The 24,226-nt window shown below is 53.1% G+C and overlaps 8 protein-coding genes across 8 annotated transcripts; 6 read left to right on the plus strand and 2 right to left on the minus strand.

Moving 5' to 3' along the window:
* Positions 1-1,509: 1,509 nt before the first annotated feature.
* DSM5745_08000 (bifunctional carbamoylphosphate synthetase/aspartate transcarbamylase) lies at positions 1,510-8,374 on the plus strand (the record flags this gene model as incomplete). Its single annotated transcript, XM_026750016.1, has 2 exons — positions 1,510-8,259; positions 8,318-8,374. 2 exons carry the CDS (start codon positions 1,510-1,512, stop codon positions 8,372-8,374), a joined length of 6,807 nt encoding a protein of 2,268 aa, XP_026601020.1.
* Positions 8,375-9,872: 1,498 nt separating this feature from the next.
* DSM5745_08001 (putative histidine acid phosphatase) lies at positions 9,873-11,613 on the plus strand (the record flags this gene model as incomplete). The annotated part of the gene is made up of 8 exons (XM_026750017.1): positions 9,873-9,975; positions 10,025-10,158; positions 10,213-10,331; positions 10,385-10,492; positions 10,539-10,909; positions 10,958-11,187; positions 11,233-11,353; positions 11,408-11,613. The coding sequence occupies 8 exons, from the start codon at positions 9,873-9,875 to the stop codon at positions 11,611-11,613; spliced, it is 1,392 nt and encodes a 463-aa protein (XP_026601021.1).
* Positions 11,614-11,886: 273 nt separating this feature from the next.
* On the plus strand, positions 11,887-13,062 carry DSM5745_08002 (uncharacterized protein; the record flags this gene model as incomplete). Its single annotated transcript, XM_026750018.1, has 1 exon — positions 11,887-13,062. The coding sequence occupies one exon, from the start codon at positions 11,887-11,889 to the stop codon at positions 13,060-13,062; it is 1,176 nt and encodes a 391-aa protein (XP_026601022.1).
* Positions 13,063-13,275: 213 nt separating this feature from the next.
* On the minus strand, positions 13,276-15,000 carry DSM5745_08003 (acyl-CoA synthetase; the record flags this gene model as incomplete). The annotated part of the gene is made up of 3 exons (XM_026750019.1): positions 13,276-13,443; positions 13,504-14,645; positions 14,709-15,000. 3 exons carry the CDS (start codon positions 14,998-15,000, stop codon positions 13,276-13,278), a joined length of 1,602 nt encoding a protein of 533 aa, XP_026601023.1.
* A 661-nt stretch (positions 15,001-15,661) lies between these two features.
* DSM5745_08004 (putative ABC transporter) lies at positions 15,662-17,969 on the plus strand (the record flags this gene model as incomplete). The annotated part of the gene is made up of 2 exons (XM_026750020.1): positions 15,662-16,382; positions 16,438-17,969. The coding sequence occupies 2 exons, from the start codon at positions 15,662-15,664 to the stop codon at positions 17,967-17,969; spliced, it is 2,253 nt and encodes a 750-aa protein (XP_026601024.1).
* Positions 17,970-18,254: 285 nt separating this feature from the next.
* On the minus strand, positions 18,255-20,438 carry DSM5745_08005 (exocyst subunit EXO84; the record flags this gene model as incomplete). Its single annotated transcript, XM_026750021.1, has 3 exons — positions 18,255-18,654; positions 18,703-19,990; positions 20,051-20,438. 3 exons carry the CDS (start codon positions 20,436-20,438, stop codon positions 18,255-18,257), a joined length of 2,076 nt encoding a protein of 691 aa, XP_026601025.1.
* A 322-nt stretch (positions 20,439-20,760) lies between these two features.
* On the plus strand, positions 20,761-21,397 carry DSM5745_08006 (TOM complex receptor protein TOM20; the record flags this gene model as incomplete). The annotated part of the gene is made up of 3 exons (XM_026750022.1): positions 20,761-20,818; positions 20,889-21,134; positions 21,192-21,397. The coding sequence occupies 3 exons, from the start codon at positions 20,761-20,763 to the stop codon at positions 21,395-21,397; spliced, it is 510 nt and encodes a 169-aa protein (XP_026601026.1).
* Positions 21,398-22,540: 1,143 nt separating this feature from the next.
* Positions 22,541-24,213, plus strand: gel2 (1,3-beta-glucanosyltransferase gel2; the record flags this gene model as incomplete). Its single annotated transcript, XM_026750023.1, has 4 exons — positions 22,541-22,549; positions 22,608-22,738; positions 22,845-23,229; positions 23,281-24,213. 4 exons carry the CDS (start codon positions 22,541-22,543, stop codon positions 24,211-24,213), a joined length of 1,458 nt encoding a protein of 485 aa, XP_026601027.1.
* Between the last annotated feature and the right edge of the window lie 13 nt (positions 24,214-24,226).

Consider the following 24,226-nt stretch of genomic DNA (forward strand, 5'->3'; position numbering starts at 1 on the left):
GTCGAAAATTGACGAAGAATTGTTCGAATCGTTTGTTAAATCTGGGAAATCGCAAGATTGGGCCGAGGGTTTGAGGGTTCGGAGGGATGGGACGACGGATTTGAGCCGGGCCTGCTGGCGATTCGTTTGTTTTAATAACGCACTGCGAGTTTCGCAGGTGGAATGAAGAGGAGGGGGAGATCTTAAGCTTGCAAAGTGCAGCTGCAGAGCCGTTGAATTTCCAAGCTCGTGGCGGAATGACGCACGGGACATCATCTGAGCACTTTGTACATGACGCTAAATTGGCCGCTTCTTTATTTCAACAAAGAGCCGCCGAATGCGCGTCAAAGACTTGAAACTTGCTGGTGCACTCTCTTACGAGCTGATAGTACTCGGAATTATTGTAGCTGGAAGACTGTAGGTTTTTTATTTTTTTTGACTTGTAATGGACGAGCTAGAAGTATTCCTAGTCAATGTTTATTCCCGAGCTCTGGTTACAGTATATATTTCTGCTCCGCAATGATAAGAGGACCTCATCCACTCAGTACTGCCTTCTTTACGGACAAACATGCTGAACTTATATAAGATTGGAGTACCATTGTAAATGTCAGTCAACTCGTAAAGCACATACCCAAGTTGATTGGTTTGAGTCAGTTTGAATTGTCTGTCCAGTTCTATATTTCCTAGACAGCCTGGATCGTGAGCGGAATCCAGACCGAGCGAACAGAGCATCTAAAATCCACGCCAAGGTCACAAGCCCGCGGGCTGCGGGAAAATCGTGCAGCTGAAGCCTGCCTTCAAGGTTTCTTCACCGCCTGCTATTACTGGGTCAAGTAACGAGTCTGATTGGTCGGGTAGCTTAGCCTGAGCTCGAGGCTGCAAAATTGGACCTTAACCTTCGTTCACGATCCACGCTTTTCCCACTTTGTTTCGACCTGGGTTGACCTTTTCCCGACTTCGGAGCCTGAAGATGCCCTGAGAACAGGGTGAAAGCACCTTGGGTGCTGTCTGTTCTACCTCTGCAAACTGGCATACCAAGTAGTTATAGTGGGAAGGCTTAATGGTGAAAGTGTAGTATACTTGGGGTTCAGCATCAAATACACGGCAAGCTATGACGCATCCCTCTTTTTATAGCAGCTAAATCGGACCTTAAAGCCCTCAACAGAGGCAAAATTATGTAATTTCGTCCACAGCAAGCCCCAAAAATCGGAGAAGAATTTTCTACCAGCGGTCGAACTCCCCCAGGTCGGTGAAATCGCTAGCCAATAGGAAAGCTCCTTCTGCCCGCATCTCAAAATTTTTATTCTGCCGTCCAGCATTTCTTGCCCGTCCGAGTCCCTCTTCCTCTTCTTCCTATATTCCTCCCCGTGCTGAAGCAGCAAACAAAAATACCCCTCTCTTTGCCTTCCATTGTCGCTCAAGGAGAGTTTTGGAGGCTGCTGATGCTACGGTAGAGTGAGTACCTACCACACTGTCCCCGAGAGGACCATTTTCCCCCTCATAACCCCACCGCACACGACTATCGACAATATGCCTGAGACCGTCGGCCACGAGGAGCCGGCTCTTCCCTCGAGCCCCCAGGCTGGAGGAGCCGTTGCGTACAACGCAATTAGCAAAGACTTGCAACCCCTTCCCCCAACGGAAACCGCCAATGGCGGCATCATTGCTCCTGCGTCCTCAAGGATTGAAGGCAGCACAGGGCGACTGTGTGCGCTCGAGCTTGAGGATGGCACAGTCTACCAGGGTTACAACTTTGGTGCTGAGAAGAGTGTAGCAGGAGAGCTGGTCTTCCAGACCGGTATGGTGGGATACCCAGAGTCCGTCACGGATCCCTCCTACCGTGGCCAGATCCTTGTTATCACCTTCCCTCTCGTCGGCAACTATGGTGTGCCCTCGCGGGAGACCATGGACGAGCTGCTCAAGACATTACCGAAGCACTTCGAGTCCACCGAAATCCACATTGCGGCCCTCGTCGTTGCGACATATGCCGGAGAGAACTACTCTCACTTCCTTGCCGAGTCATCACTGGGCCAGTGGCTCAAGGAGCAAGGTGTTCCGGCCATTCACGGTGTCGACACCCGTGCCCTGACCAAGCGCATCCGCCAAAAGGGTAGCATGCTTGGTCGCTTGCTGCTCCACAAGGCCGACGTTGCTGAAAGCGATGCCGCTCTGGTTCAGGACACTTGGAAGTCTTCCTTTGAACAGGTTGACTGGGTCGACCCCAACACCAAGAACCTCGTTGCTGAGGGTAAGCCACCAATTCCATCTTTTCATGTCAAATCTAACTTCTCAGTGTCCATCCGCGAACCGAAACTCTTCTCCCCTCCTGAAAACGTTGCTTTGAAGCACCCCTCCGGCCGCCCTATCCGTGTTCTGTGCTTGGACGTCGGTCTCAAGTTCAACCAGCTGCGTTGCTTGCTTGCCCGCGGCGTCGAGGTCCTCGTTGTTCCTTGGGACTATGATTTCCCCACACTTGCTGGCAAGGACTACGATGGTCTTTTTGTCTCGAACGGTCCCGGTGACCCTGCTACGATGACTACCACAGTCAACAACCTGGCCAAGACCATGCAGGAGGCAAGGACTCCTATCTTTGGTATCTGTCTTGGACACCAATTGATCGCCCGCTCAGTTGGCGCTCAAACCTTGAAGATGAAGTTTGGTAACCGTGGTCACAACATCCCTTGCACGAGCTTGGTGACTGGCAAGTGCCACATTACCTCGCAAAACCACGGTTACGCAGTTGATTCTTCCACTCTGCCCAGCGACTGGCAAGAGCTGTTCGTCAACGCCAACGACGGCAGTAATGAGGGTATCCGCCACGTCAGCCGCCCTTACTTCAGTGTCCAATTCCATCCTGAGAGCACACCCGGTCCCCGTGACACAGAGTACCTCTTCGACGTATTCATCAACGCTATCCAAGACACTATCGCTTCACCTGAAGCCCTTGAGAAGCCTGTCAACTTTCCCGGTGGCACCGTCGCCGAAAACACCAAGGCTTCTCCCCGTGTCTCTGTCAAGAAGGTCCTGATCCTTGGAAGTGGAGGTCTCAGCATTGGTCAGGCCGGTGAATTCGATTACTCCGGAAGTCAGGCTATCAAGGCCTTGAAGGAGGAAGGAATTTACACTGTCCTGATCAACCCCAACATTGCCACCATCCAAACCTCCAAGGGTCTGGCAGACAAGGTGTATTTCTTGCCGGTCAACGCCGACTTCGTTCGCAAGGTCATCAAGCACGAGCGTCCCGATGCCATCTACGTTACCTTTGGTGGTCAGACTGCCCTCCAGGTTGGTATCCAGCTCAAGGATGAGTTCGAGGAGCTCGGTGTCAAGGTTCTTGGTACCCCGATTGACACCATCATCACCACCGAAGATCGTGAGCTCTTTGCGCGCAGCATGGACTCTATCGGCGAAAAGTGCGCCAAGTCCGCTTCCGCTTCTAGTCTCGAAGAGGCCTTGCAAGTGGTTGAGAGCATTGGTTTCCCCGTTATCGTCCGTGCTGCCTATGCTCTTGGTGGTCTTGGAAGTGGTTTCGCTGATAACATGGATGAACTCAAAGAGCTCTGTGCTAAGGCCTTTGCTGCCAGTCCCCAGGTCCTGATTGAAAGGAGTATGAAGGGATGGAAGGAAATCGAGTACGAGGTCGTTCGTGATGCCAGGGACAACTGTATCACCGTCTGTAACATGGAGAACTTTGACCCCCTTGGTATCCACACCGGTGACTCTATTGTCGTTGCCCCGTCTCAAACACTCTCTGACGAGGACTACAACATGCTGCGCACGACCGCTGTCAACGTCATCCGTCACCTTGGCGTTGTTGGAGAGTGCAACATTCAATACGCTCTGAACCCCTACTCCAAGGAGTACTGCATCATTGAAGTCAACGCCCGTCTTTCCCGATCGTCCGCGCTTGCTTCGAAGGCTACTGGATACCCTCTTGCTTTTATTGCGGCCAAGCTTGGATTGAACATCCCGCTCAATGAAATCAAGAACTCCGTTACCAAGGTTACTTGTGCCTGCTTCGAGCCTTCCCTCGATTACTGCGTTGTCAAGATCCCTCGTTGGGATCTGAAGAAGTTTACTCGTGTCTCCACACAGCTTGGCTCGTCCATGAAGAGTGTTGGTGAGGTCATGGCCATCGGCCGAACGTTCGAAGAAGCTATTCAAAAGGCCATCCGGTCGGTGGACTTCCACAACCTTGGCTTCAACGAGACCAACGCCCTCATGTCTATCAAGACTGAGCTGCAGACTCCTTCCGATCAGCGTCTGTTTGCCATTGCCAACGCCATGGCTGCCGGCTACAGCGTCGATGATATCTGGAAACTCACCAACATTGACAAATGGTTCTTGACCAGACTCAAGGGTCTGAGTGACTTTGGCAAGCTCATGACCACCTTCAACGCCAGCACCGTCACTGCCCCTCTCCTTCGGCAGGCCAAGCAGCTCGGTTTCTCTGACCGTCAGCTCGCCAAGTTCTTGAGCTCCAACGAGCTGGCCATCAGACGTTTGCGTGTCGAGGCTGGTATCATTCCCATTGTCAAGCAGATCGATACAGTTGCGGCTGAGTTCCCTTCGGTTACTAACTACCTGTATCTGACCTACAACGCCTCCGAGCACGATGTCAAGTTTGATGACAACGGCATTATGGTCCTGGGATCTGGAGTCTACCGTATTGGTTCCTCCGTCGAGTTTGATTGGTGCTCAGTGAGAACTATCCGTACCCTCCGCGAGCAGGGACACAAGACAGTGATGGTCAACTACAACCCTGAAACTGTCAGTACCGATTACGACGAGGCTGATCGTCTGTACTTTGAGAACATCAACCTGGAAACCGTGCTCGACATCTACCAGCTCGAGTCTTCTAGCGGTGTGATCATGTCCATGGGTGGTCAGACTCCCAACAACATCGCTCTTCCCCTGCACCGCCTCAACGTCCGCATCCTCGGTACCTCGCCTGAGATGATTGATGGAGCCGAGAACCGTTACAAGTTCTCCCGCATGCTTGACCGTATTGGCGTCGACCAGCCTGCCTGGAAGGAACTTACCAGCATCGAGGAGGCCCGCGAATTCTGCGACAAGGTCGGCTACCCAGTGCTTGTTCGACCTTCCTATGTGCTGTCAGGTGCGGCCATGAACACTGTTTACTCCGAGCACGATCTTGCAAGCTACCTTAACCAGGCTGCCGATGTCTCGCGTGAACACCCGGTTGTCATTACCAAGTACATTGAGAACGCCAAGGAGATTGAGATGGACGCAGTTGCTCGCAATGGTGTTATGGTTGGCCATTTCATTTCTGAGCACGTCGAAAACGCTGGTGTCCACTCTGGTGACGCTACCCTCATCCTCCCTCCCCAGGACTTGGACCCCGAGACTGTTCGACGAATCGAAGAGGCTACTCGCAAGATCGGAAACGCCCTGAATGTCACTGGTCCATACAACATCCAGTTCATCGCCAAGGACAACGACATCAAGGTCATCGAGTGTAACGTCCGAGCCTCTCGTTCGTTCCCATTCGTGTCCAAGGTTATGGGAGTTGATCTCATTGAGATGGCGACCAAGGCCATGATTGGTGCTCCCTTCGCCGAGTACCCGCCTGTCACCATCCCCAAGGATTACGTCGGTGTCAAGGTTCCGCAGTTCTCGTTCTCTCGACTTGCTGGTGCCGATCCTGTCCTGGGTGTCGAGATGGCGTCTACCGGAGAGGTCGCCTCGTTCGGTCGTGATAAGTACGAGGCCTACCTGAAGGCCCTGCTGTCCACCGGATTTAAGCTTCCCAAGCGCAACATCCTGCTGTCCATTGGTTCCTACAAGGAGAAGATGGAGATGCTGCCTTCGATCATCAAGCTTCGCGATGTTGGTTTCGAGCTTTTCGCCACCTCTGGTACTGCAGACTTCCTCAAGGAGAACGGCGTCCCCGTCAAGTACCTTGAAATTCTCCCTGGCGAAGACGAGGACATCAAGTCCGAGTACTCGCTCACCCAGCACCTGGCCAACAACCTGATTGATCTCTACATCAACTTGCCCTCCAGCAACCGATTCCGCCGACCTGCCAACTACATGAGCAAGGGTTACCGCACTCGTCGTATGGCCGTTGACTACCAGACCCCCTTGGTTACCAACGTCAAGAACGCCAAGATCTTGATCGAGGCCATTGCCCGTCACTTTGCGCTTAACGTCCAGACTATCGACTACCAGACCAGCCACCGTCAAATCATCCTGCCTGGTCTGATCAACATCGGTGCTTTTGTTCCTGGTCTTGGAAGCGCAGACAGCAAGGACTTTGAGGCTGTGACTAAGGCTTCCATTGCCGCTGGTTTCAGCATGGTCCGCGTCATGCCCGTTGGCGTCAACTCTTCCATCACGGATGCCCGCACCCTGAAGCTTGTCCAGCAGAATGCCGCCAAGGGCTCTTTCTGCGACTACAACTTCTCCGTTGTCGCTACATCCTCAAACTCTGCGGAGCTCGGACAGTTGATTGGCGAGGTTGGCTCTCTGTTCATCCCCTTCAACCACCTTTCTGGAAACATCAGCAAGGTTGCCGCTGTCACCAGCCACTTCGGCGCATGGCCCTCGAGCAAGCCCATCATCACAGATGCCAAGTCGACCGATCTTGCTTCTGTCCTGCTCTTGGCCAGTCTCCACAGCCGCAACATTCACGTCATGAGCGTCACCTCCAAGGAGGACATCAGGCTCATCGCCCTCAGCAAGGAAAAGGGTCTCAAGGTCACCTGTGATGTCTCGATCTACTGCCTCTTCCTTTCTCGGGATGACTACCCCGAGGCGGCCTTCTTGCCCACTGCGGAAGACCAAAAGGCTCTGTGGGAGCACCTCAGCACTATCGATATCTTCTCTATCGGTAGTATCCCTTACCAGCTTGCCGGTGACAAGGGATCACCCGCTGCTGGCATCGCCGAGGCGCTGCCTCTGCTGTTCACCGCCGTCTCCGAGGGCCGTTTGACCGTGGAGGACATCATTGCTCGTCTGTACGAGAACCCCAAGAAGATCTTTGAGCTCCACGACCAGTCGGACAGCTCAGTTGAGATTGAGATCGACCGTCCTTACCTCTACCAGAGCGCTCAGGCTTGGTCGCCCTTCAACGGCAAGAGCGTCAAGGGCCTTGTTCAGCGCGTCATCTTCCAGGGCAAGACTTCTTGCCTTGACAGTGCCATTACTCCCGATGCTCCCAAGGGATCCGACATGTCTGGCCACCGCATCGTACCTGCGTCCCCCTCGCTGAAGACCATGTCCCCGCGCGTCGATGACCGCAGGCAGTCTATCTCCATTGCCGGCACCCCTGCTCGCATGGCCCGCAAGCCTGTGGATCAGTTCCCTGCCGCCAGTGGCCACGAGCTTGGCCCTCCGCTGTACACTCCCGTGCCGCGCGCCTCCTCCCCGCTGCTCCAGATGCTCTCTCGTTCTCCCTTCAAGCAAAAGCACGTGCTCTCCGTGAACCAGTTCAACCGATCTGACCTTCACCTGCTTTTCACCGTGGCGCAAGAGATGCGTCTCGGTGTCCAGCGTGAGGGTGTCCTTGATATCCTCAAGGGCCGTCTTCTCTGCACCCTCTTCTACGAGCCTTCCACCAGGACTTCCGCTTCGTTCGACGCTGCTATGCAGAGGCTTGGAGGACGCACGATTGCCATCTCCACCGAGCACTCCTCCACCAAGAAGGGCGAGACTCTCCAGGACACCCTCCGTACCCTTGGCTGCTACGGTGACGCCGTTGTCCTGCGCCACCCCGAGCCGAGCAGCACTGAGGTCGCTGCCAAGTTCTCTTCTGTTCCCGTTATCAACGGTGGAAACGGCAGTGTTGAGCACCCTACCCAGGCCTTCCTCGACCTCTTCACCATCCGTGAGGAACTTGGAACTGTTGGTGGCTTGATCATCACCTTCACCGGTGACCTCAAGTACGGACGCCCTGTGCACTCGCTCATCAAGCTGCTCCAGTTCTACGATGTCCGCGTCCAGCTCGTTGCACCCAAGGACCTGTCCTTGCCCGCGGACATTCGCCAGCAGCTTGTCGCAAACGGCCAGCTGCTCGCCGAGTCTGAGACCCTTACCCCCGAGATTGTCGCTCGCTCCGACGTTCTCTACTCCACCCGTGTGCAAAAGGAGCGCTTTTCCGACCTTGCTCAGTACGAGCGCCTCAAGAACAGCTTCATCATTGACAACGCTCTTCTCAAGCACGCCAAGAGCCACATGGTCGTGATGCACCCTCTCCCCAGAAACGCCGAAGTCTCCGAGGAGGTTGACTTTGACCAGCGGGCAGCCTACTTCCGACAGGTGAGTCTACTTTCCCTTCGTCCCCATTTTCATGGCGACATGCTAATGTTTGATACAGATGAGATACGGTCTCTACTGCCGGATGGCCTTGCTTGCATTGATCATGGCGCCTTAGACGTATGTTTTGGGCGACTTCATCATCTATGTCATTATAGAATCAGCGAGCAATCCCTCTCTATTCCGCGGCGACGACTGTATTTTCCATATTTTGTTGTTTTGGTCGATGTTATGTCCAAAAGTTATGCAGACTTATATACCTGTAGCACTGGCGAGGCAAATGTTATAAGCCCGTCAGGTAGATTAGATGAATTTTCCTTCATGAACTCGATGACTCCGTTATGTTTATGGTCATGTTATGTGTGATGTATATGTGGTATGTGTATTGTGTGTTGTGTGTTGTGCGTTTTGTGTGGTTTATGTGTGGCGTATGTGTGTGTTTTGCGTGTTTTGCGTGTTCTGTGTTTTCTTTTGTTTCTTTCGTTTTTTGATCTGCATTTTGAGCGTTTTCTGGGATTCGGATTCATTGGCATTGGGACTGGGATTTGGGATTGGATTGGATTAGCATTTCGGACTGGGAACTGGGACTGGGACTGGGACTGGCTTTGGTGTTTACGAGGCTTTGGCGGTGCATGGCAGCAGCTGGACTGGGCCGGTCAACTTGGAAAAAATAACTGACTGTACAATATTCTGATCTCAAGAAATAATCTAATTTACACATCACTCTGAATCTTTATGAAGCTGAAGAGAACTTAGCAGTGGAGAGTCGGATTGTTGCTCGCTCGATCACTGCTGCTCACTACCATACCGTAAAGCAGCCTCGTGTTTCATCTCCAGCTTCAACCTCCCTCCTCATGCTTTGCGGAGACCGTCTATCTTTTGTCCAACGAAGTCAATTCTATTATTACCTTATATATAGTCAGGGCAGCCTGGATCTGCTTTTGACTCCATCTCAAATCTGACTGATTGACATCATCCTAGCGTGGCGGGGCAAAGACATTTCTCGCCGATGGACTGCAATCATCCTTTGCTTTACGCGATAGCTCTTTTATGGCCAAGCGACTTGAGGATGGACAAGAGGAAATAACATCTTGGCCATGGTCAGATTCCTAGCCTAGCCCCTGACTAGAACATGGTACCTGCCACAGGTGGTTTGGGGCTGGGGTTCCTGTACCGATGACTCGCTTATACCCGGCTTCGTTCATCCAACCGGACGCAAACGTGAAAGTTCAAGACGGGATGGAGATTACTCTAGAACTGGGGCAGAAGGCCGGTACTTTGGCATCAGATGCTGCGTATCTCCGAAGCTGATGGCCTTCATTTCGACCAAGCCGCACGTGGTGGATTTTCGGTGGCTGAACGGCGCATATTCGACAGACTTAATCTATTTTCCACGACTCAGACTTGAACATCGCTCTCACCGTCCGCGTCTAGCGATTATATAGTCCATCTTGGCTCTACGTTGGGTAGAGTCTCCGTTATCAAGACCATGGGCGGATTACAGCCGATCGGATTTTCTGGAGGGGTCTGGGGTATAAAGCGTCAGTTGGAGACTCATAAACGCCCCTCTTCCTAGTCGATACTCCAAGATCATCCTATCAAGAGAGGCCACCAAAATGAAGCAGAATTTGGTTTGGTTGATCAGCCTTGGTTCTACGAGCTTTGCTGCCACGTTTGATCCGTTGGAGCATCTGGGTGCCAATTCTCCATGGTTTGCTGGTATTCCGCTCAAACCCTTACTGCGCAAAGCATACACTGACCGCGATAGGTCCAAATGTGAACAAGATATCTTCTGATATTCCTGACGGCTGCTCTGTTGACCAAGCCGTTTATGTCGTTCGCCATGGTAGCAGATACCCTGACCCTGGCGCCTACGCGGAATGGCAGGCTCTGCATGAAGCGGTATGCTTTTCAAGCACTGCTACTTATTAAGTTCTAACAAGGACATGTGGTTAGATTCAATCTGCCAGCTTCCACGCCTCCGGGTCTTTGGATTTCCTTGCCGACTGGAGCCCTGTCTTGAGCCATCCAGACCAGCAAATCGCTCAAGTGTCCATCACCGGCTACAAGGAATTGTGAGAGCCTTATCTGTTGCCACCGAAAAGCCGACGTGCTAACTCACGCCTAGGTACAATCTTGGAGCTGACCTGCGGTTCCGGTACCCAACATTCTACACAGACAACACCCCATTCCTGCTCTGGGCGAACGAGTACCAGCGGACAATTGATTCTGCCAGGTAAGCTATGATAACGCCTATGTTGTGACCACTATTGACTTGGTAGACTGTTCGCCCGTGGTTACTTGGGTCCCAACTCATCTTTGGCCGACATTTACGCCATCAATGCGGACGCCACAGGAGCAGCAGGCAACTCTCTAGCGACTTCTGATCAGTGCCCTCTTTTCAAAGATGCCAGCGGAGGAAATTATGCCACTACCTGGGACTCGATCTACCTCCCTCCTATCACGGAGAGGCTAAACAAACTCATTCACGGTAACCTGACCCTCACAGACAGTCAAGTCTCCATCTTCCCGTACCTCTGTGGGTTCGAAACTCAGATCACTGGGAGCACAAGCCCGTTCTGCGATATCTTTACCAAGGAGGAAATTCTGCAGTACGAGTATCGTCAGGATCTGCGATACTACTACGGAACAGGTTCGTGGACTCATTCAGTTTATAGATTATGACTGATATTTGGCCTAGGTGCTGGTGCCGGCAAGAACATGACCGTCCAGTACCCAGTGCTTCAGGGTATTGTGAATCTCCTCAAAGAGGGACCGAATGCCACCACTGAGACGAGCACTGGGTCTGAAAAGCTCCCACTTTTCATTGTGGCCTTTACCCACGACAATCAGATTAACGAACTAGCTTCTATCCTAGGCGTCTTTGACAGCCAGAAGCCGCTCTCCGCAAAGCGGATTGATAGCGATAGAGTAGGCTATATCCCAACCTTACGTGACCAAATCTGACTTCTCTAGATCTACGTCAGCAGCCGCACATCACCCATGAGGGGAACTATTGCATTTGAGCGTCTGAACTGCAAGGCCCGTAAGGGAAGCTCAGTCAATGTGCGCATCCTGATCAACGATGCTGTTTACCGTAAGTGCACGTCGTAGGATCCTTCACCCTACTCGATCTGACAAAGATAACTAGCTGTCCCATCATGCCGTTCCGGACCTGGCCAGAGCTGCCCTGTCGACGACTACGCCAAGTACGTCACCAAGCAGAAGCGCAAGTATGGCTCTTATGCGTCTGTCTGCGGGCTTTCGCAGGATGAGTTGACGACAATTGGGGAGGACGAGTCTGTCACTTTCTTCAAGAACCTGACACTGCCTTTTATGACAGTTGTTAAACCCTGATTGAATCATGCAGTCGTATGCGTTGCTACATGTATAGTTGATTGAGCATATATGAGCTATTAATAGTTGTAAACAGAAAGAGCTCGGTGAATATCTGCTACCAGACCCTGTCTCTTGTGCAGGAGCTTACATCCCTCCTTCCTTTTCTTCTTGCCTCAAGTTCCTTCCCACGTCTAGTCTTCCCCGGTACCGGCCCTACTACGCTCGTTATCTACGTCCATCTGTCTGCAATCTATCTTCCTTCCTCTGCACAGCAACACAGCCGCCTTCGACATGGCCTTCCTCGCCACCCTTTGGACAAAAACGCGTCTCTCTATCCTAACACCTTTCGTGAGACTCCTCCGAGCAATAATCGTCACCTTAGCCCGCCTCGCAATCGAGAACAAGCCCAACCCTGATGTCATTCAATACATCCCGTCGCTCTCAACCACAACCGCAACATCACCCACGGCCAAGTCCGAAACTACAATCGTAGCAGCAGCTCCAGTTCCAACCCACGAGATCAAGGTCCACATCTACAATCCTTCTCCTTTGCCCCCCTCAGCAATCCAAGCAGAAACACCAACCGAAACCTGCGATCCGAAGCTTAAGCCCACCGCAAGTCCAAGTCCCGTCCTGATAACAGCCTGCGGCTCCGGCTTCATATTCCCCGGCCTAGGTCTCGACGCATCCTACTGCCGACTCATCTCGAGCAAGGCTGCACACACCGTCGTCGACGTCGAGTATCGCCTCGCACCTGAACACCCATTTCCATGCGCAATTGAGGACTTTATCTCCGTGGTAACCTGGGTACAATCCCAGCCTGAGAGGTTCGATACCAGCAGGATCAGCATCGGTGGGTTCAGTGCGGGCGGCAACATTGCGGCAAGTGTTCCGGCGAATTTATTTCCCCCGGGGACTTTTGCCAATCTGGTGTTGTTTTACCCGGTGCTTGACGCTAGTATCAGCCCCAAGGTGAAGATGGAGACATTCCGTGCTGATATGGAGAACGGTGGGAAGGGCGGCAGTAGAAAAAATCCGCCATTGGGTGGAATGGGTTCTGTCCCGGCTTGCTTGATGAAGATTATGCAGGCGTGCTACTTGGAAAGTGCAGTTGCGGAAGCCAGAGCCAGGCCAACGTCCAGCTGTACCGGCAAGGATGATAATGTTAGCGCGGATGCGGTCCTAAAAGACCCTCGGATTTCGCCTACCTACGCAGACGCATCACGCTTTCCGGCGCGCTGTCTCTTTGTGACGGCTGAGTACGATTGTCTGGCGAAGGAGGCGGAAGACCTTGGCGAGAGGATTAGGGCTGTTGATGGCGATGGGGAGGCGGGCCGGACGGTTATCGTTAGAAGGGTGCTGGGGTGTGGGCACCAGTTTGACAAGGGCTGCAAGCCGGGCAGTGAGAGGGAAAAGGTGCGCGACGAGGTCTATGCGACGGTTGTTGACTTGCTGAAGGGAGATTGAGGGTGGTGTCTGACAATGACTGCTGAGAGAAATGGATGAGTATCGCCCATTAAGGCCTTGAAACTAACTTGATGTTTGAGTCTTCTATCTGCATCACTCAGATGGGAATTGGCATGGTTCGATGTTTAATGCTTAATTGTGCATGAGACGAGTCTATATCTATTATACCCTTATGCAGTGCCAATGTTCTAGTCATCATGACATCGGGTCTATCTATTCAGCCAATTCAGGCCAGTATTTCTTTATGACGTCCTTCTTATTCACCTTGCCCATGGCGTTCCGCTCAATGCCATCGACGAGCTTCAGCACAGTAGGAATCTTATACGGCGCCATTTCCTGCTTCAGACGCGTGCGGAGGGCCTGCAGTTCTAGTGGTTCCGTCTGTAGTTCCATTAGCATTTCCCATTTCCGGGCGTAATAAAGACATCGATTGAAACTTACACCAGGCCTCTGCTTCACAACCGCAGCAACACGCTGCCCCCACTCCTCATCCGCAATACCAACAATAGCCACCTCCGCAACCTCATCCAGCGCAAGCAGCTTGCGCTCAACTTCCAACGCCGAGATCTTATACCCGCCAGACTTAATGATATCGACCGAGGCCCGCCCCTGGATAAAGTACGCGCCCTGCTCATTCCGGCGCGCAACGTCGCCCGTCTTGAACCACCCATCTGCCGTGAACTCCTTGGCCGTGGCCTCGGGCCGCCGCCAGTACTCGGAGAAGACGTTGTCCCCCTTGACCTCGATCATGCCGTCCACGTCGACAGCGTCGATGACAGCGCCGGTTTCCTTGTCCGTTAGTCGGACCTGCACGCCGGGGAGCGGCCAACCGACGCTGCCGTCGATGCGCTGGGCGTTTTCGAGACCGCAGCTCAGACCCATGCCAATCTCTGTCATGCCGTAGCGCTCAAGGAGGGTTTGGTTCGTGATGGCGGCGAATTTGGTCTTGATGGGGGTTGGGAGGGCGGCGGAGCCGGAGACGAGGAGGCGGAGGGCTGCGGCGCCGTTGCGGGCGGGCGTTTCGCGCTCTGTTCCGCGGATCTGTGTGTCGAAGTAGTCGACGAGACGGGCATAGATGGTTGGGACGGCGAAGAACATTGTTGATGTGCCTTGGTCTGTCCAGCGGGTCCAGATTGTTGCGGGGTCGAACTTTGGGTGCATTTCGACGGTGGCGCCGGCGAGGAGCGTTGCTGTTAGGCCGTTGATTATGCCGTGGATGTGGTGCAGGGGGAGGACGTGGATGAGGTGGTCGGTGGGCTGGTACTGCCATGCTTGGATGAGGCATTGGGCTTGGAAGGTGATTGTTTTGTGGGTGGTGATTGCGCCTTTGGGCTTGCCTGTTGTGCCGCTTGTGTAGATCATGAGGGCGCGGCGCTCGGGGTGGTAGATTGGGGTGAACTCGGGGAGTTGCGTGGGGGAGGGGGTTGCGTTGAAGGGCGTGAGGGTCATGAAGAGGCGGGGAGAGTCGGTGGTGCTCTCGCGGAGTGGTGTTTCGAATTTCTCGAATGCTGGGTGGATGATGATGAGGGAGGGGTCTGAGTCGCTGATTGTGTATAGCAACTCCTTCACGGGGTGGGAAGTGCCTGAGTGTAACGGTTAGCTATACTGTACTCTGTATACTCAGGGAGAAAATGGTGGGGTAGTACAGAGGGGTACGCAGATGCCGCCGCTGGCCCAGATAGCCCATTGCGTGACGACATAGTCATATCCATTGGGAACTAGAAAGGTAACACGCCTCTCGTCCAGGTCTCCAGTACTGGTGAGGTCCAATTGCTCGAGAATGCGCTTTTTCAGTGCCGCCGCATCGGCGAGGAGCTGGGCAAAGGTAAACTGCTGGCGCTTGGCCGTATCGATAACGGCGATTTTATCCGGATTGACTAGCGCATGCTTCTTGGCTTCAAGAAAGAGAGGGAGAGAGGGGAGGGCGTCCAGCGACATGGTGATTAACTCTTTGCGTTGGCTTGTAAATTGCGCAGGAAGAGAGATGCAATGCGGTGCGATGCGAATTGGAGAGGGACACCAGGGGTTGAGCTTGAATGGAGGATCGGCAGGGCATTTTAAGAGAAAGGCACGCGATTCGGCGGTTTAAACGACAGAATGAAGAATTATGGAGCTGTTGGAGTTCTGTTGGGTCGGGGAGGAATCGGAGATTCGGAGCCCTGCGAGAGATAGAGTACGTACGTTGCAAAGATAAGGCGAGATGGAGATGATAGAGAAGACTATAAAACCTCCAAAACTAGAAGTTCGTCGTACGGTCAATTAGCCATCGTCGTCCACTTGCTTGAAGTTCATGAAGAACCCTGGCTGATAGTACAGTGATACTCCGTAGTTGTACCCCGGAGCTGGTCCGCGGTGCGGAGAAACACCCACTCCCAATGGCCTTTATGGTTGCGCGCCATCTGCCTTTGTATCAAGACAATGTCATAGTCACCATTTAAGAATGAGACGATAATGTCTTGAATCCATCTCTTGTTGAAGAGTCCAGCTGTACCGGTACGGGCACGTGACAACAGCCTCGGAAATAAGGCCGAGACCGGACTTTTTCTGAACCGCGTCAAAGTCACCGCGACGGGCAGGCACCGCTCGACTCAGCTTGATGATGTTACGATTACCGTCGCTGCGGACGAGGCCAGCCTATGCCTCCCGCATCTTATTCTCTCGTCGTGCCCTTTCTTCTCAGCCCTCCGCGCCGCCGCTGATTCGCATCGAAAACGGTACTTTCTACCAGAGCTATCCGACCCCCGAAGATGAAGCCAAAGGCACAAACCCCCCAATATTCTCGAATTTAGACTTCCTTCTTCCTTCCAACCCAGCTAGTGGACAGCAGCAACACTGGGCTGTTATCGGAGCTTCAGGTCGAACCCAGTTCCTCAACGTTCTCCGCGGCCAGTACATCAGTATACCACCCACCGCACGCAGCTATCCCTACCTTCTCACAGACGAAGTTGCGAAGAAAAACCCTCAGTTACGGTACCCAGGGCATGCAATTCAATACATTGGTTTCAGTGGTGAGGGCTCAGGGGCAATTGGGGGAACAAGGGGCGCATACTTGAGTGCTCGGTATGAGAGTTTACGGGAAGAGACCGACTGGACCGTCCGACAATACCTGAGGGGCCAGACATCGCTTAATCCATTGGAGGAGGACAAAGAAGGCTTGATCCGCGATGAGGCATACTTTACCGATATTGTCACGCAATTGCGCCTACATGACCTTCTGGACATGCCCGTCGCAAACTTGAGCAACGGTCAAACTAGACGGACGCGGATCGCAAAGGCTCTGCTCGGAAGGCCGGAGCTCCTGCTTCTTGACGACCCCTTTAGTAAGTTTTAGACTCGTGCGCTTCGTATGAAATGCCAAAATAACATGTCAATTAGTGGGCCTTGACCCGGCAACTGTCAGAGGCATATCGGAACTCCTCCATCGGCTGGCAAGCAATGCGGAACCCCGACTGGTGCTTTCCATACGACCACAGGACCCGATTCCGGATTGGATTACCCATCTTCTCATTCTCGGAAATCACGGTCGAGTCCTTCTGCAAGAAGGCCGGAAAGAGGCCAAAAAGACCTTTGAAGCATGGGGCAGGATGGCCGTCAAGGCAGGCTCAACGCCCAAATACCAACAAATTATGAAGAAAGCTAAAGCCGACATTCGCGCAGGCTACCTAGACAAACAGCTTATCTTTGACATGGGATTAGTGCCGCCGCCAGAAGAGAGCCAGTACAGTATACAGGCGCCCCGAATGGGTGAGGCTCTCATCGAAATGGACGGAGTTCGCGTGCAATACGGCGACAAGGTCGTGCTGGGGAATTGGTCTCAGAAAATTATGGGCAAACCAAAGGAAGGTCTACACTGGACTGTCCGCCGCGGGCAACGCTGGGTAATTCTCGGGCCCAACGGCAGTGGCAAGACCACCCTCCTCTCCCTCATTACCTCCGACCACCCACAAGCTTATGCTCTCCCTATCAAAATCTTTGGCCGTTCGCGGCTCCCTGAACCCGGCAAGCCGCCAATCTCCCTCTTTGAGCTCCAATCCCGTATTGGCCACTCCTCCCCCGAGATCCACGCCTTCTTTCCCCGCCAGCTCACAATCCGTCAGGCGATCGAGTCTGCCTTTGCAGAAACCTTCCTCTCTAAGCCAGTACTCAGTCATGACCGTGATCTAGATGTATCCGCTGCCCTCCGCTTTTTCAGAGCGGAACTCGATCCCAACTTCAAGGCAGAACCTCTCCGTGTCATGATAGACCGCGACTACTTCCCGTCAACCGAAAGAGCTTGGAAAGGTGCGACTTACGAGATAGATTACGATATTGATTTTGCAGACAACGTCACATTCGGTGAGCTCTCCACGGAGCATCAACGTGTCGTCCTCTTCCTTCGCGCCATGATCCACAAACCGGACATTGTCATTCTCGATGAATCCTTCTCCGGCATGACCAGCTCCCTCCGGGACAAATGCATGCATTTCCTCGAAGTAGGCGAGCGCATAGACAAACACTCCACTGCAACCAAACGCGCAGGCCACAAAATCCCATGGACCGAAGCCGTTGCGGGTAGAGAACCCAGAAGAGAGATGCTATTCCCCAGAAGCTTTTCACAGGAGAAGCGCCACTTCGGTCTTACCGACCAACAGGCCCTCATAATGATCAGCCACGTTAGCTACGAAGTCCCCAATATTGTCCGGCACTATATGCGCCTTCCCTCTGCGCACCCTGATGATGCCACTGGTCTGGACTTCCGGTTTGGCTACCTCCATATGAAGAGCGTGTTGGGCATGCCTGCCGTTTGGGATAGAGCTTGGACGCACAAGGACTTGTTTGAAAAGAGTGGAGCGCGGAAGAATTTCCGCAGAGGGAGGGAGGAGGGGGAGGTGTTAGATGAGGATGTATACGAATACTGGTCAATTTGAAGACAGTTGATCTAGTCTGTGATAGAGCATACTGAATTGGTTATAGATAGATGGGTGATAGAGAAATGTAGACTGTACAATATAACATCATGCTTCGTTCCCCAAGATCGGTCCAGCTATTCACGTTGAGAAGTCTAGAAAGTATAAAGTCGGAGACTATACTGCGTTCATTTCATGTTCATACCAGATGAACATTGCGCTATCAAAACCAACAGTGGATAAAAAAGATACATGCAACTCGAACCAGCCAAGCCAAGCCTACTCATCCATCATTAGTACGGAGTATCATTCATTGCTCTTATTCGCTGCTTCCGCCAACCCCATAATCAACGACTCTGAGCGCGTCATTTCCGGCGCCGCAGCTTTCTCCTCCTCTGTCACCTCTAGCCCCTTTGCAACCAAGTCGGTGAAGTCGACGCCGACCTCGGTTAAGATCTCAGCTTGTTCATGTACGACATCGATGCATTTCTGCCAGACGATTGTACCGCGCTGGACGCTACTCAGCTGGCGCGTTAGGAGGGTGTTGAAGCCGTCGAGGTGGTGCTTTGCCCACTTTATGCAGGCGCTTGTCATGAAGGAGGGGAAACATTGCTGGTAGATGCTGATTGTGTTTTTAATGAGGGTAAAGTAGACGTATGAGATTTGGAATATATAGAGCGGGAGGTCGCCTTCGAATATACATGCGCTGCGCAAAGTCAGTGAGGAATGTTGATTGGGTCATCGGTTCGCTTACCGAATTCGCTTAGAGATGACCTCTGATCGAGCCTTGAGATAAGACTCTCGAGCTTGATCCTCGAAACCCAGGCGAGTGAGCCAGGTGACGTTGGTTTTTGTCCTTACCGGAAATGCGTGAGTATCAACCAAAGACCGCGACAGTTTACCTGCCAGTCGGGCAGCTCGTTCATCGACCTTGGCGTTGATCACATCCTGTGCGACAGCATTTCCTTTAAGACCTCGCGCCAGTTTTCGCAATCGGTCAATGTTTGAGACAGCTTCTTCGAATCTTTGAAGCGCAATGTCAATATCAAGCTCATCAACCTGGCTGTCGACCCAGCGCAAGTTCTGCTGCTTTCCATCAACGTCAATGCGAACCTCAGGTCTGTCACGGGAATTGTCTGAATCTTCGCTGAAATCCGTTTTCGGCGAGAACATCAACGAGTTTCTAGAGTTTATGGCGTTCATATACCCAAGTGGTTCGCCATTCTTCCCCGTCGCCTCGGTCTCGGATCGGAGATTCCGCCGGAGGTCTTCGACAGTTTTTCTAAACGTAGCCAAAAGTTCCCCCTTGGCAGAGCTATTCCGTTTGTCATGGCGATATGTATAAGGCTTCGAGCCCACACGGACACTAATAGCACTGGTGATGCCACGGTCTTCTGCGTCTTCGCGCGCAGACCCAGTACCCAGGTTGGCACCCAGGTCAATCATATCGATATCCTGCAGGGGCCAACATTCTTCCGCGACCAGCTTGGTGGGTACTGGACCGCGGTGATTCGGATTGCTCTGGTCGACTCTTTTTCGCTTCTTCGCTGCGACCAACAGATGGTCATTGAGAAGCACGAGATGAACCGGACGTCTAGGCTTCCATGTTGCAGAGTCAAGTTCAGCCCAGTTTCCGGTCTCTAGAACGATATGTCGACCAGGGACCATGGGCAAGAACTTTTGCGAACCTTCGACGCTTTTCCACAACGTCTGGAGCTGAACGTTCCACATGCTTTCCAAGTTGGCGACGGAGCTGCGGTTACTGCGCTTAGATGCCCGCTCATCCGTAGGAGACATAGGGTTCGGCGAATCCCCAATGGCCGTCTGCCCCAACGCAGTAGTGAGCTCGGCCATCAGGGAGCGGAGAGTTTTCATCTCCCCCTTGAGCTTGTCCGCCTCCTGACTGATGCGGATGAACTGGGTACGGTTCTGGTATACATTTTGTTGGAGGTCGGTCGAAGTTCGGTTCTTCACTTTCTTTAGGGCCTGTTGGTATTCCCTAATATCATCTTCGGAGGCATTCGCGAGCAGGTTGGTGACATCTGGTTGCGAAGGAAGTTAGTACAACTGCGAATGGCGGATTCCTAATTTAGTGCACTCACATCGATCAACCGGTAAGCTTGGATCCCGTAGAGCAGTCAGATCTACCTCAGGAGGCCCTGACGGTTCCGCTGATGGCCTTCTGTTTTGCTGCGGGGGTCCAAGCCCTGCATAAGCTGATGGGACTTGCGGTACACTTGGAACCGGAGGAGCACCGTCAAAGTCAGGAACTTGATTGAAGCGGGTAGAGTATCTTCGCTTGACTAAGTCCGACGTCGCATGGTTTGACGGCGCAAAATCGCGCGAACCGGAGCCCGAGGAGGTAGTGCCAGTGCCAGAAGCGGCGGCCTGGTGGTTCTGGGGGAGCGGGCCCGAGATGGGCTTCGGCGCACTAATTTGAGGACGCGGGCGGCGGTTTTTGCTGCGGAGAGTGAGTCCCCGGCCTTCCATCGTTGAGAACGGCGCGGGAGATGAGAAACCAAGGACAAAGCAAGGGACAAAGCTGAGCTGTAGAGTAGGAGAGGTGTCGTAGTTGAGCTCAAGGGGGAGAGAAACCCCGATGCGGAAGAAAGATGATCCCGAGGCTCAGGCAGTCAAAATTGTCCCATCGCAGCTTCCGTCACAGTGCCGACGAGCTTCGAAGTCCGCATTCAAGGCAGCGCGATACCACCGGTGCTCTCATCATCAAAAGAGTATCGCTCTAGATTACATTTCTAATCTGCCTGTTCTTCTCAAGCCGTTCCATTTTGGTCTCTACCACACACTTTTCGCCATGAAGACCTCAACGCTGGCTGTCGCTTCTGCCGGCACCATCATCACCGGCCTTTTGGGTAAGGACTAGCTCAGAGCCATTCCATCGCGGTACATTGTTCAATTCTAACTTCCGCTCGCGTCGCATAGCCTACGCCGTCTACTTCGACCACAAGAGACAGACCGACCCCGAATTCCGAAAAGCATTGAAGCGCAACAACCGACGACTGGCACGCGCTGTCAAGGAAGAGGCTGAAGCTCAAGGAGCCCAGCAACGCGAGAGCATCAAGAAGGCTCTGCAGCAGGCGAAGGAAGATGGTTTCCCCACAGATCTCGAGGAGAAGGAGGCGTATTTCATGGGCCAAGTCGCCAAGGGCGAGGGCCTCTGCTCTGAAGGTATGTCATCACCGATTTCTTGATAGCTGTAATGGCCATTAACGTGACCCGATTCAGGCGGAAACAAGATTGATGCTGCATTGGCCTTTTACAAGGCGCTCAAGGTCTACCCTCAGCCCAAGGATCTGATCTCCATATATGACAAGACCGTTCCCAAGGAAGTCCTGGAGGTTCTGGCCGAGATGGTCGCTCTGGATCCCACTCTGAAGCTCGGTTCTTTCACTGGCGAAGGTGGCAGTGCTGACCACCACGGCGTCGAATAAAACGCCACGCGTTTGTCCTTGTCCGCCCACATTTACTCGGCATAAGAATCTTGGCCCGCCGACGCTTCCCTCAGTATCTTGTGTTTTTGGCTCACGCTGGGCCGTGGCCTGGTCTTTCTTCTCCATTATAGGTCATCATGATGTATAACTATGCCGTGTTCCTGGGTATGGACGAACTCTCCGCTTCTGTTGATCTCGTTTTCGCTCCTCTGTATAGCTGCATCGCCCTGCCTCCGACGTGGCGGACCTCTTGGTATTCCTCGGCGCCATGACTTTTGCCTCGTCCAATTTCTTACCCCTTTTCTTGTCGGTTTCGTCCATTCTCGATCATATGCGGGTTGCTGGGACTGGCTGTTTGTGTTATTTTCGATTTTCCTGGAGCCCCTATGAGGGAGTCGGGCTGTATTCTAGAGACTTTGTAGTTGCAGGGAGAAAATTGCATGATAGATTATGTTTAATTTATGAAATTTGTGCAGCGACAGGGGCCCACGTGGTTGCACGACTGACCTATTGTTCCACGTTCCATCGGCATGGCTACACAGCTGCCCTTGCTTCCGTTCTTCATGCTCCCATCATGTATAAACGTCCATTATTGGACTATAAATCAACGCTGGGATCTGCTCAGCGCCTGTCTCAAACTCGGCAGTCATGATTCATGAACGGTGATGACGCCAAGCGCCAATTAACCCGTCTCCTCTCAGGGGTCTGAATGGAAGTGGATCGCAAGGACCCTCATCTTCCCCCCGCCCAGCACCCTAGTTTTGGCCCTCGTCTGGTCAATGGCTGTGTGTCTGAAGGCCGTGGTGCCTGCCCAGTGTTTCGGGCTTATCGCTTTCTTGGTTGGACTCGAGGGCCGATCAACGCGCTCTATTAATTTGCGGCAGGATCATCTCCCAGCTCTCTCCCTCTTAAACTTCTTCTCATCGCTTTTTAACGTCTTTCTTTCCTCCTGACGACCTTTGCTTACCATTTTTTTTTTGATATCCCACGTTCGTTCGTTCTGTTCCCGGTCTTCGCACCGCCGTCACTCCTTCCATATCCAATTCCAGGGTCTTCCGGGGGAAAACCCTACACGGTCTTTACCAAATTCACCTCGATATTTATCACAGAAGCGTTGCGTAGAATCGCCCAACTACATACACAATGGTCGCTGTTAGTTCTCTCCTACTAATCTTCCGATAGACGAACGTGCGACTGACAACATTGATAGACATACGGTCGCATCCTCGCCGCGGCTTGCGCGCTCGCAACCACCGCCAGCGCTGTTACTCCTGTTATCGTCAAGGGAAAGGACTTTGTGAACAGTGAGACTGGTGATCGGTTCCAGATCCTCGGTGTCGAGTAAGGATTTACCTATCCACATCTCAGAGATCTCTTGAACGATATTCGATCTCGTTACTCGGTTGAGAAAGCGGTGGTGCTGATCGTCAACTTTTCTATCCAACAGCTACCAGCCCGGTGGTACCAACGCCGTGAACGGCAAGTCCGATCCTCTGACTGACAAAGAGGCTTGTCTGCGCGATGCTGCTCTCATGCAGCAGCTGGGTGTCAACACCATCCGTATCTACAACTTGGCGCCTGACCTCAACCACGACGAGTGTGTCTCCATCTTCAATGCCGCCGGTATCTACATGATCCTCGATGTCAACTCGCCTCTGTACCCTGGCTACATTGACCGCACTGCTCCTTGGACCACCTACACCAAGGACTACTACACTCAGGTCTTTGGTATCATCGAGGCCTTCAAGGACTACCCCAACACTCTGGCGTTCTTCGCTGGTAACGAGGTCATCAACGAGGACAGTGTTGAGCAGGTTCCTCAATACATTCGCGTACGTTTCACCACATTTTCCCACGCTAAACAATAACTAACCCGGCATCAGGCTGTCCAACGTGACATGAAGGAGTACATCTCCAACCATCTCGACCGCTCCATTCCCGTCGGTTACTCTGCTGCTGATGTCCGCCCCATCCTTGAGGACACCCTCAACTACTTCATGTGCGAGGATGAGGACTACCCCAACTCGCACTCTGACTTCTTCGGTCTCAACTCCTACTCGTGGTGCGGTGATGCCAGCTACAAGAGCTCTGGCTACGACAAGCTCACCGAGATGATGTCTGATGCCACCATCCCCGTCTTCTTCTCCGAGTACGGCTGCAACGAGGTCCAGCCCCGTGAATTCACCGAAGTCCAGGCCATCTACGGCGAGGAGATGACCGCCACTTTCTCCGGTGGTCTCGTCTACGAGTACACCCAGGAGGACAACGACTACGGTCTCGTCAAGGTCAACGACAATGACACCCTTACCCTTCTCGTCGACTTTGACAACCTCCAGACCCAGTACGCCAAGCTCGACATGGACCGCATCAGCTCTTCCAACGCCACCCAGACCAGCGTCAAGTCCATCAAGTGCAGCGCCGACCTCATCCAGAACGGCACCTTCAGCTCCAACTTCACCCTCCCCGCCAAGCCCCCTGGAGTCCAGAAGCTGATCGACGACGGATACACCAAGGTCGATGCCGGTAAGATCGTTGATGTTGAGTCCCAGGAGGTCTCCACCACCATCTACGACCACAACGGCCAGAAGATCACCGGCCTCAAGCTCAACGTTCTTGCCGACGGTCAGTCCAACCAGCCCGGCAACAGCACCATCGGCAGCTCCTCCAACTCGAGCGGCTCAAGCTCCTCTGCCTCTGCCTCTGGCTCTGACGGCGACTCCGACTCCGGTGACGGTGGCAACGCCGCTGGCACCGTTGCTGTCCCTGTCGGCCTCGCTACCGTTGCCGCTACCATTTTCGGTCTGGTCATGCTGTAAATAAACCAAATTG

Source organism: Aspergillus mulundensis (assembly GCF_003369625.1).
Source record: "Aspergillus mulundensis strain DSM 5745 chromosome Unknown scaffold_9, whole genome shotgun sequence".
NCBI classification, from domain to species: domain Eukaryota; kingdom Fungi; phylum Ascomycota; class Eurotiomycetes; order Eurotiales; family Aspergillaceae; genus Aspergillus; species Aspergillus mulundensis.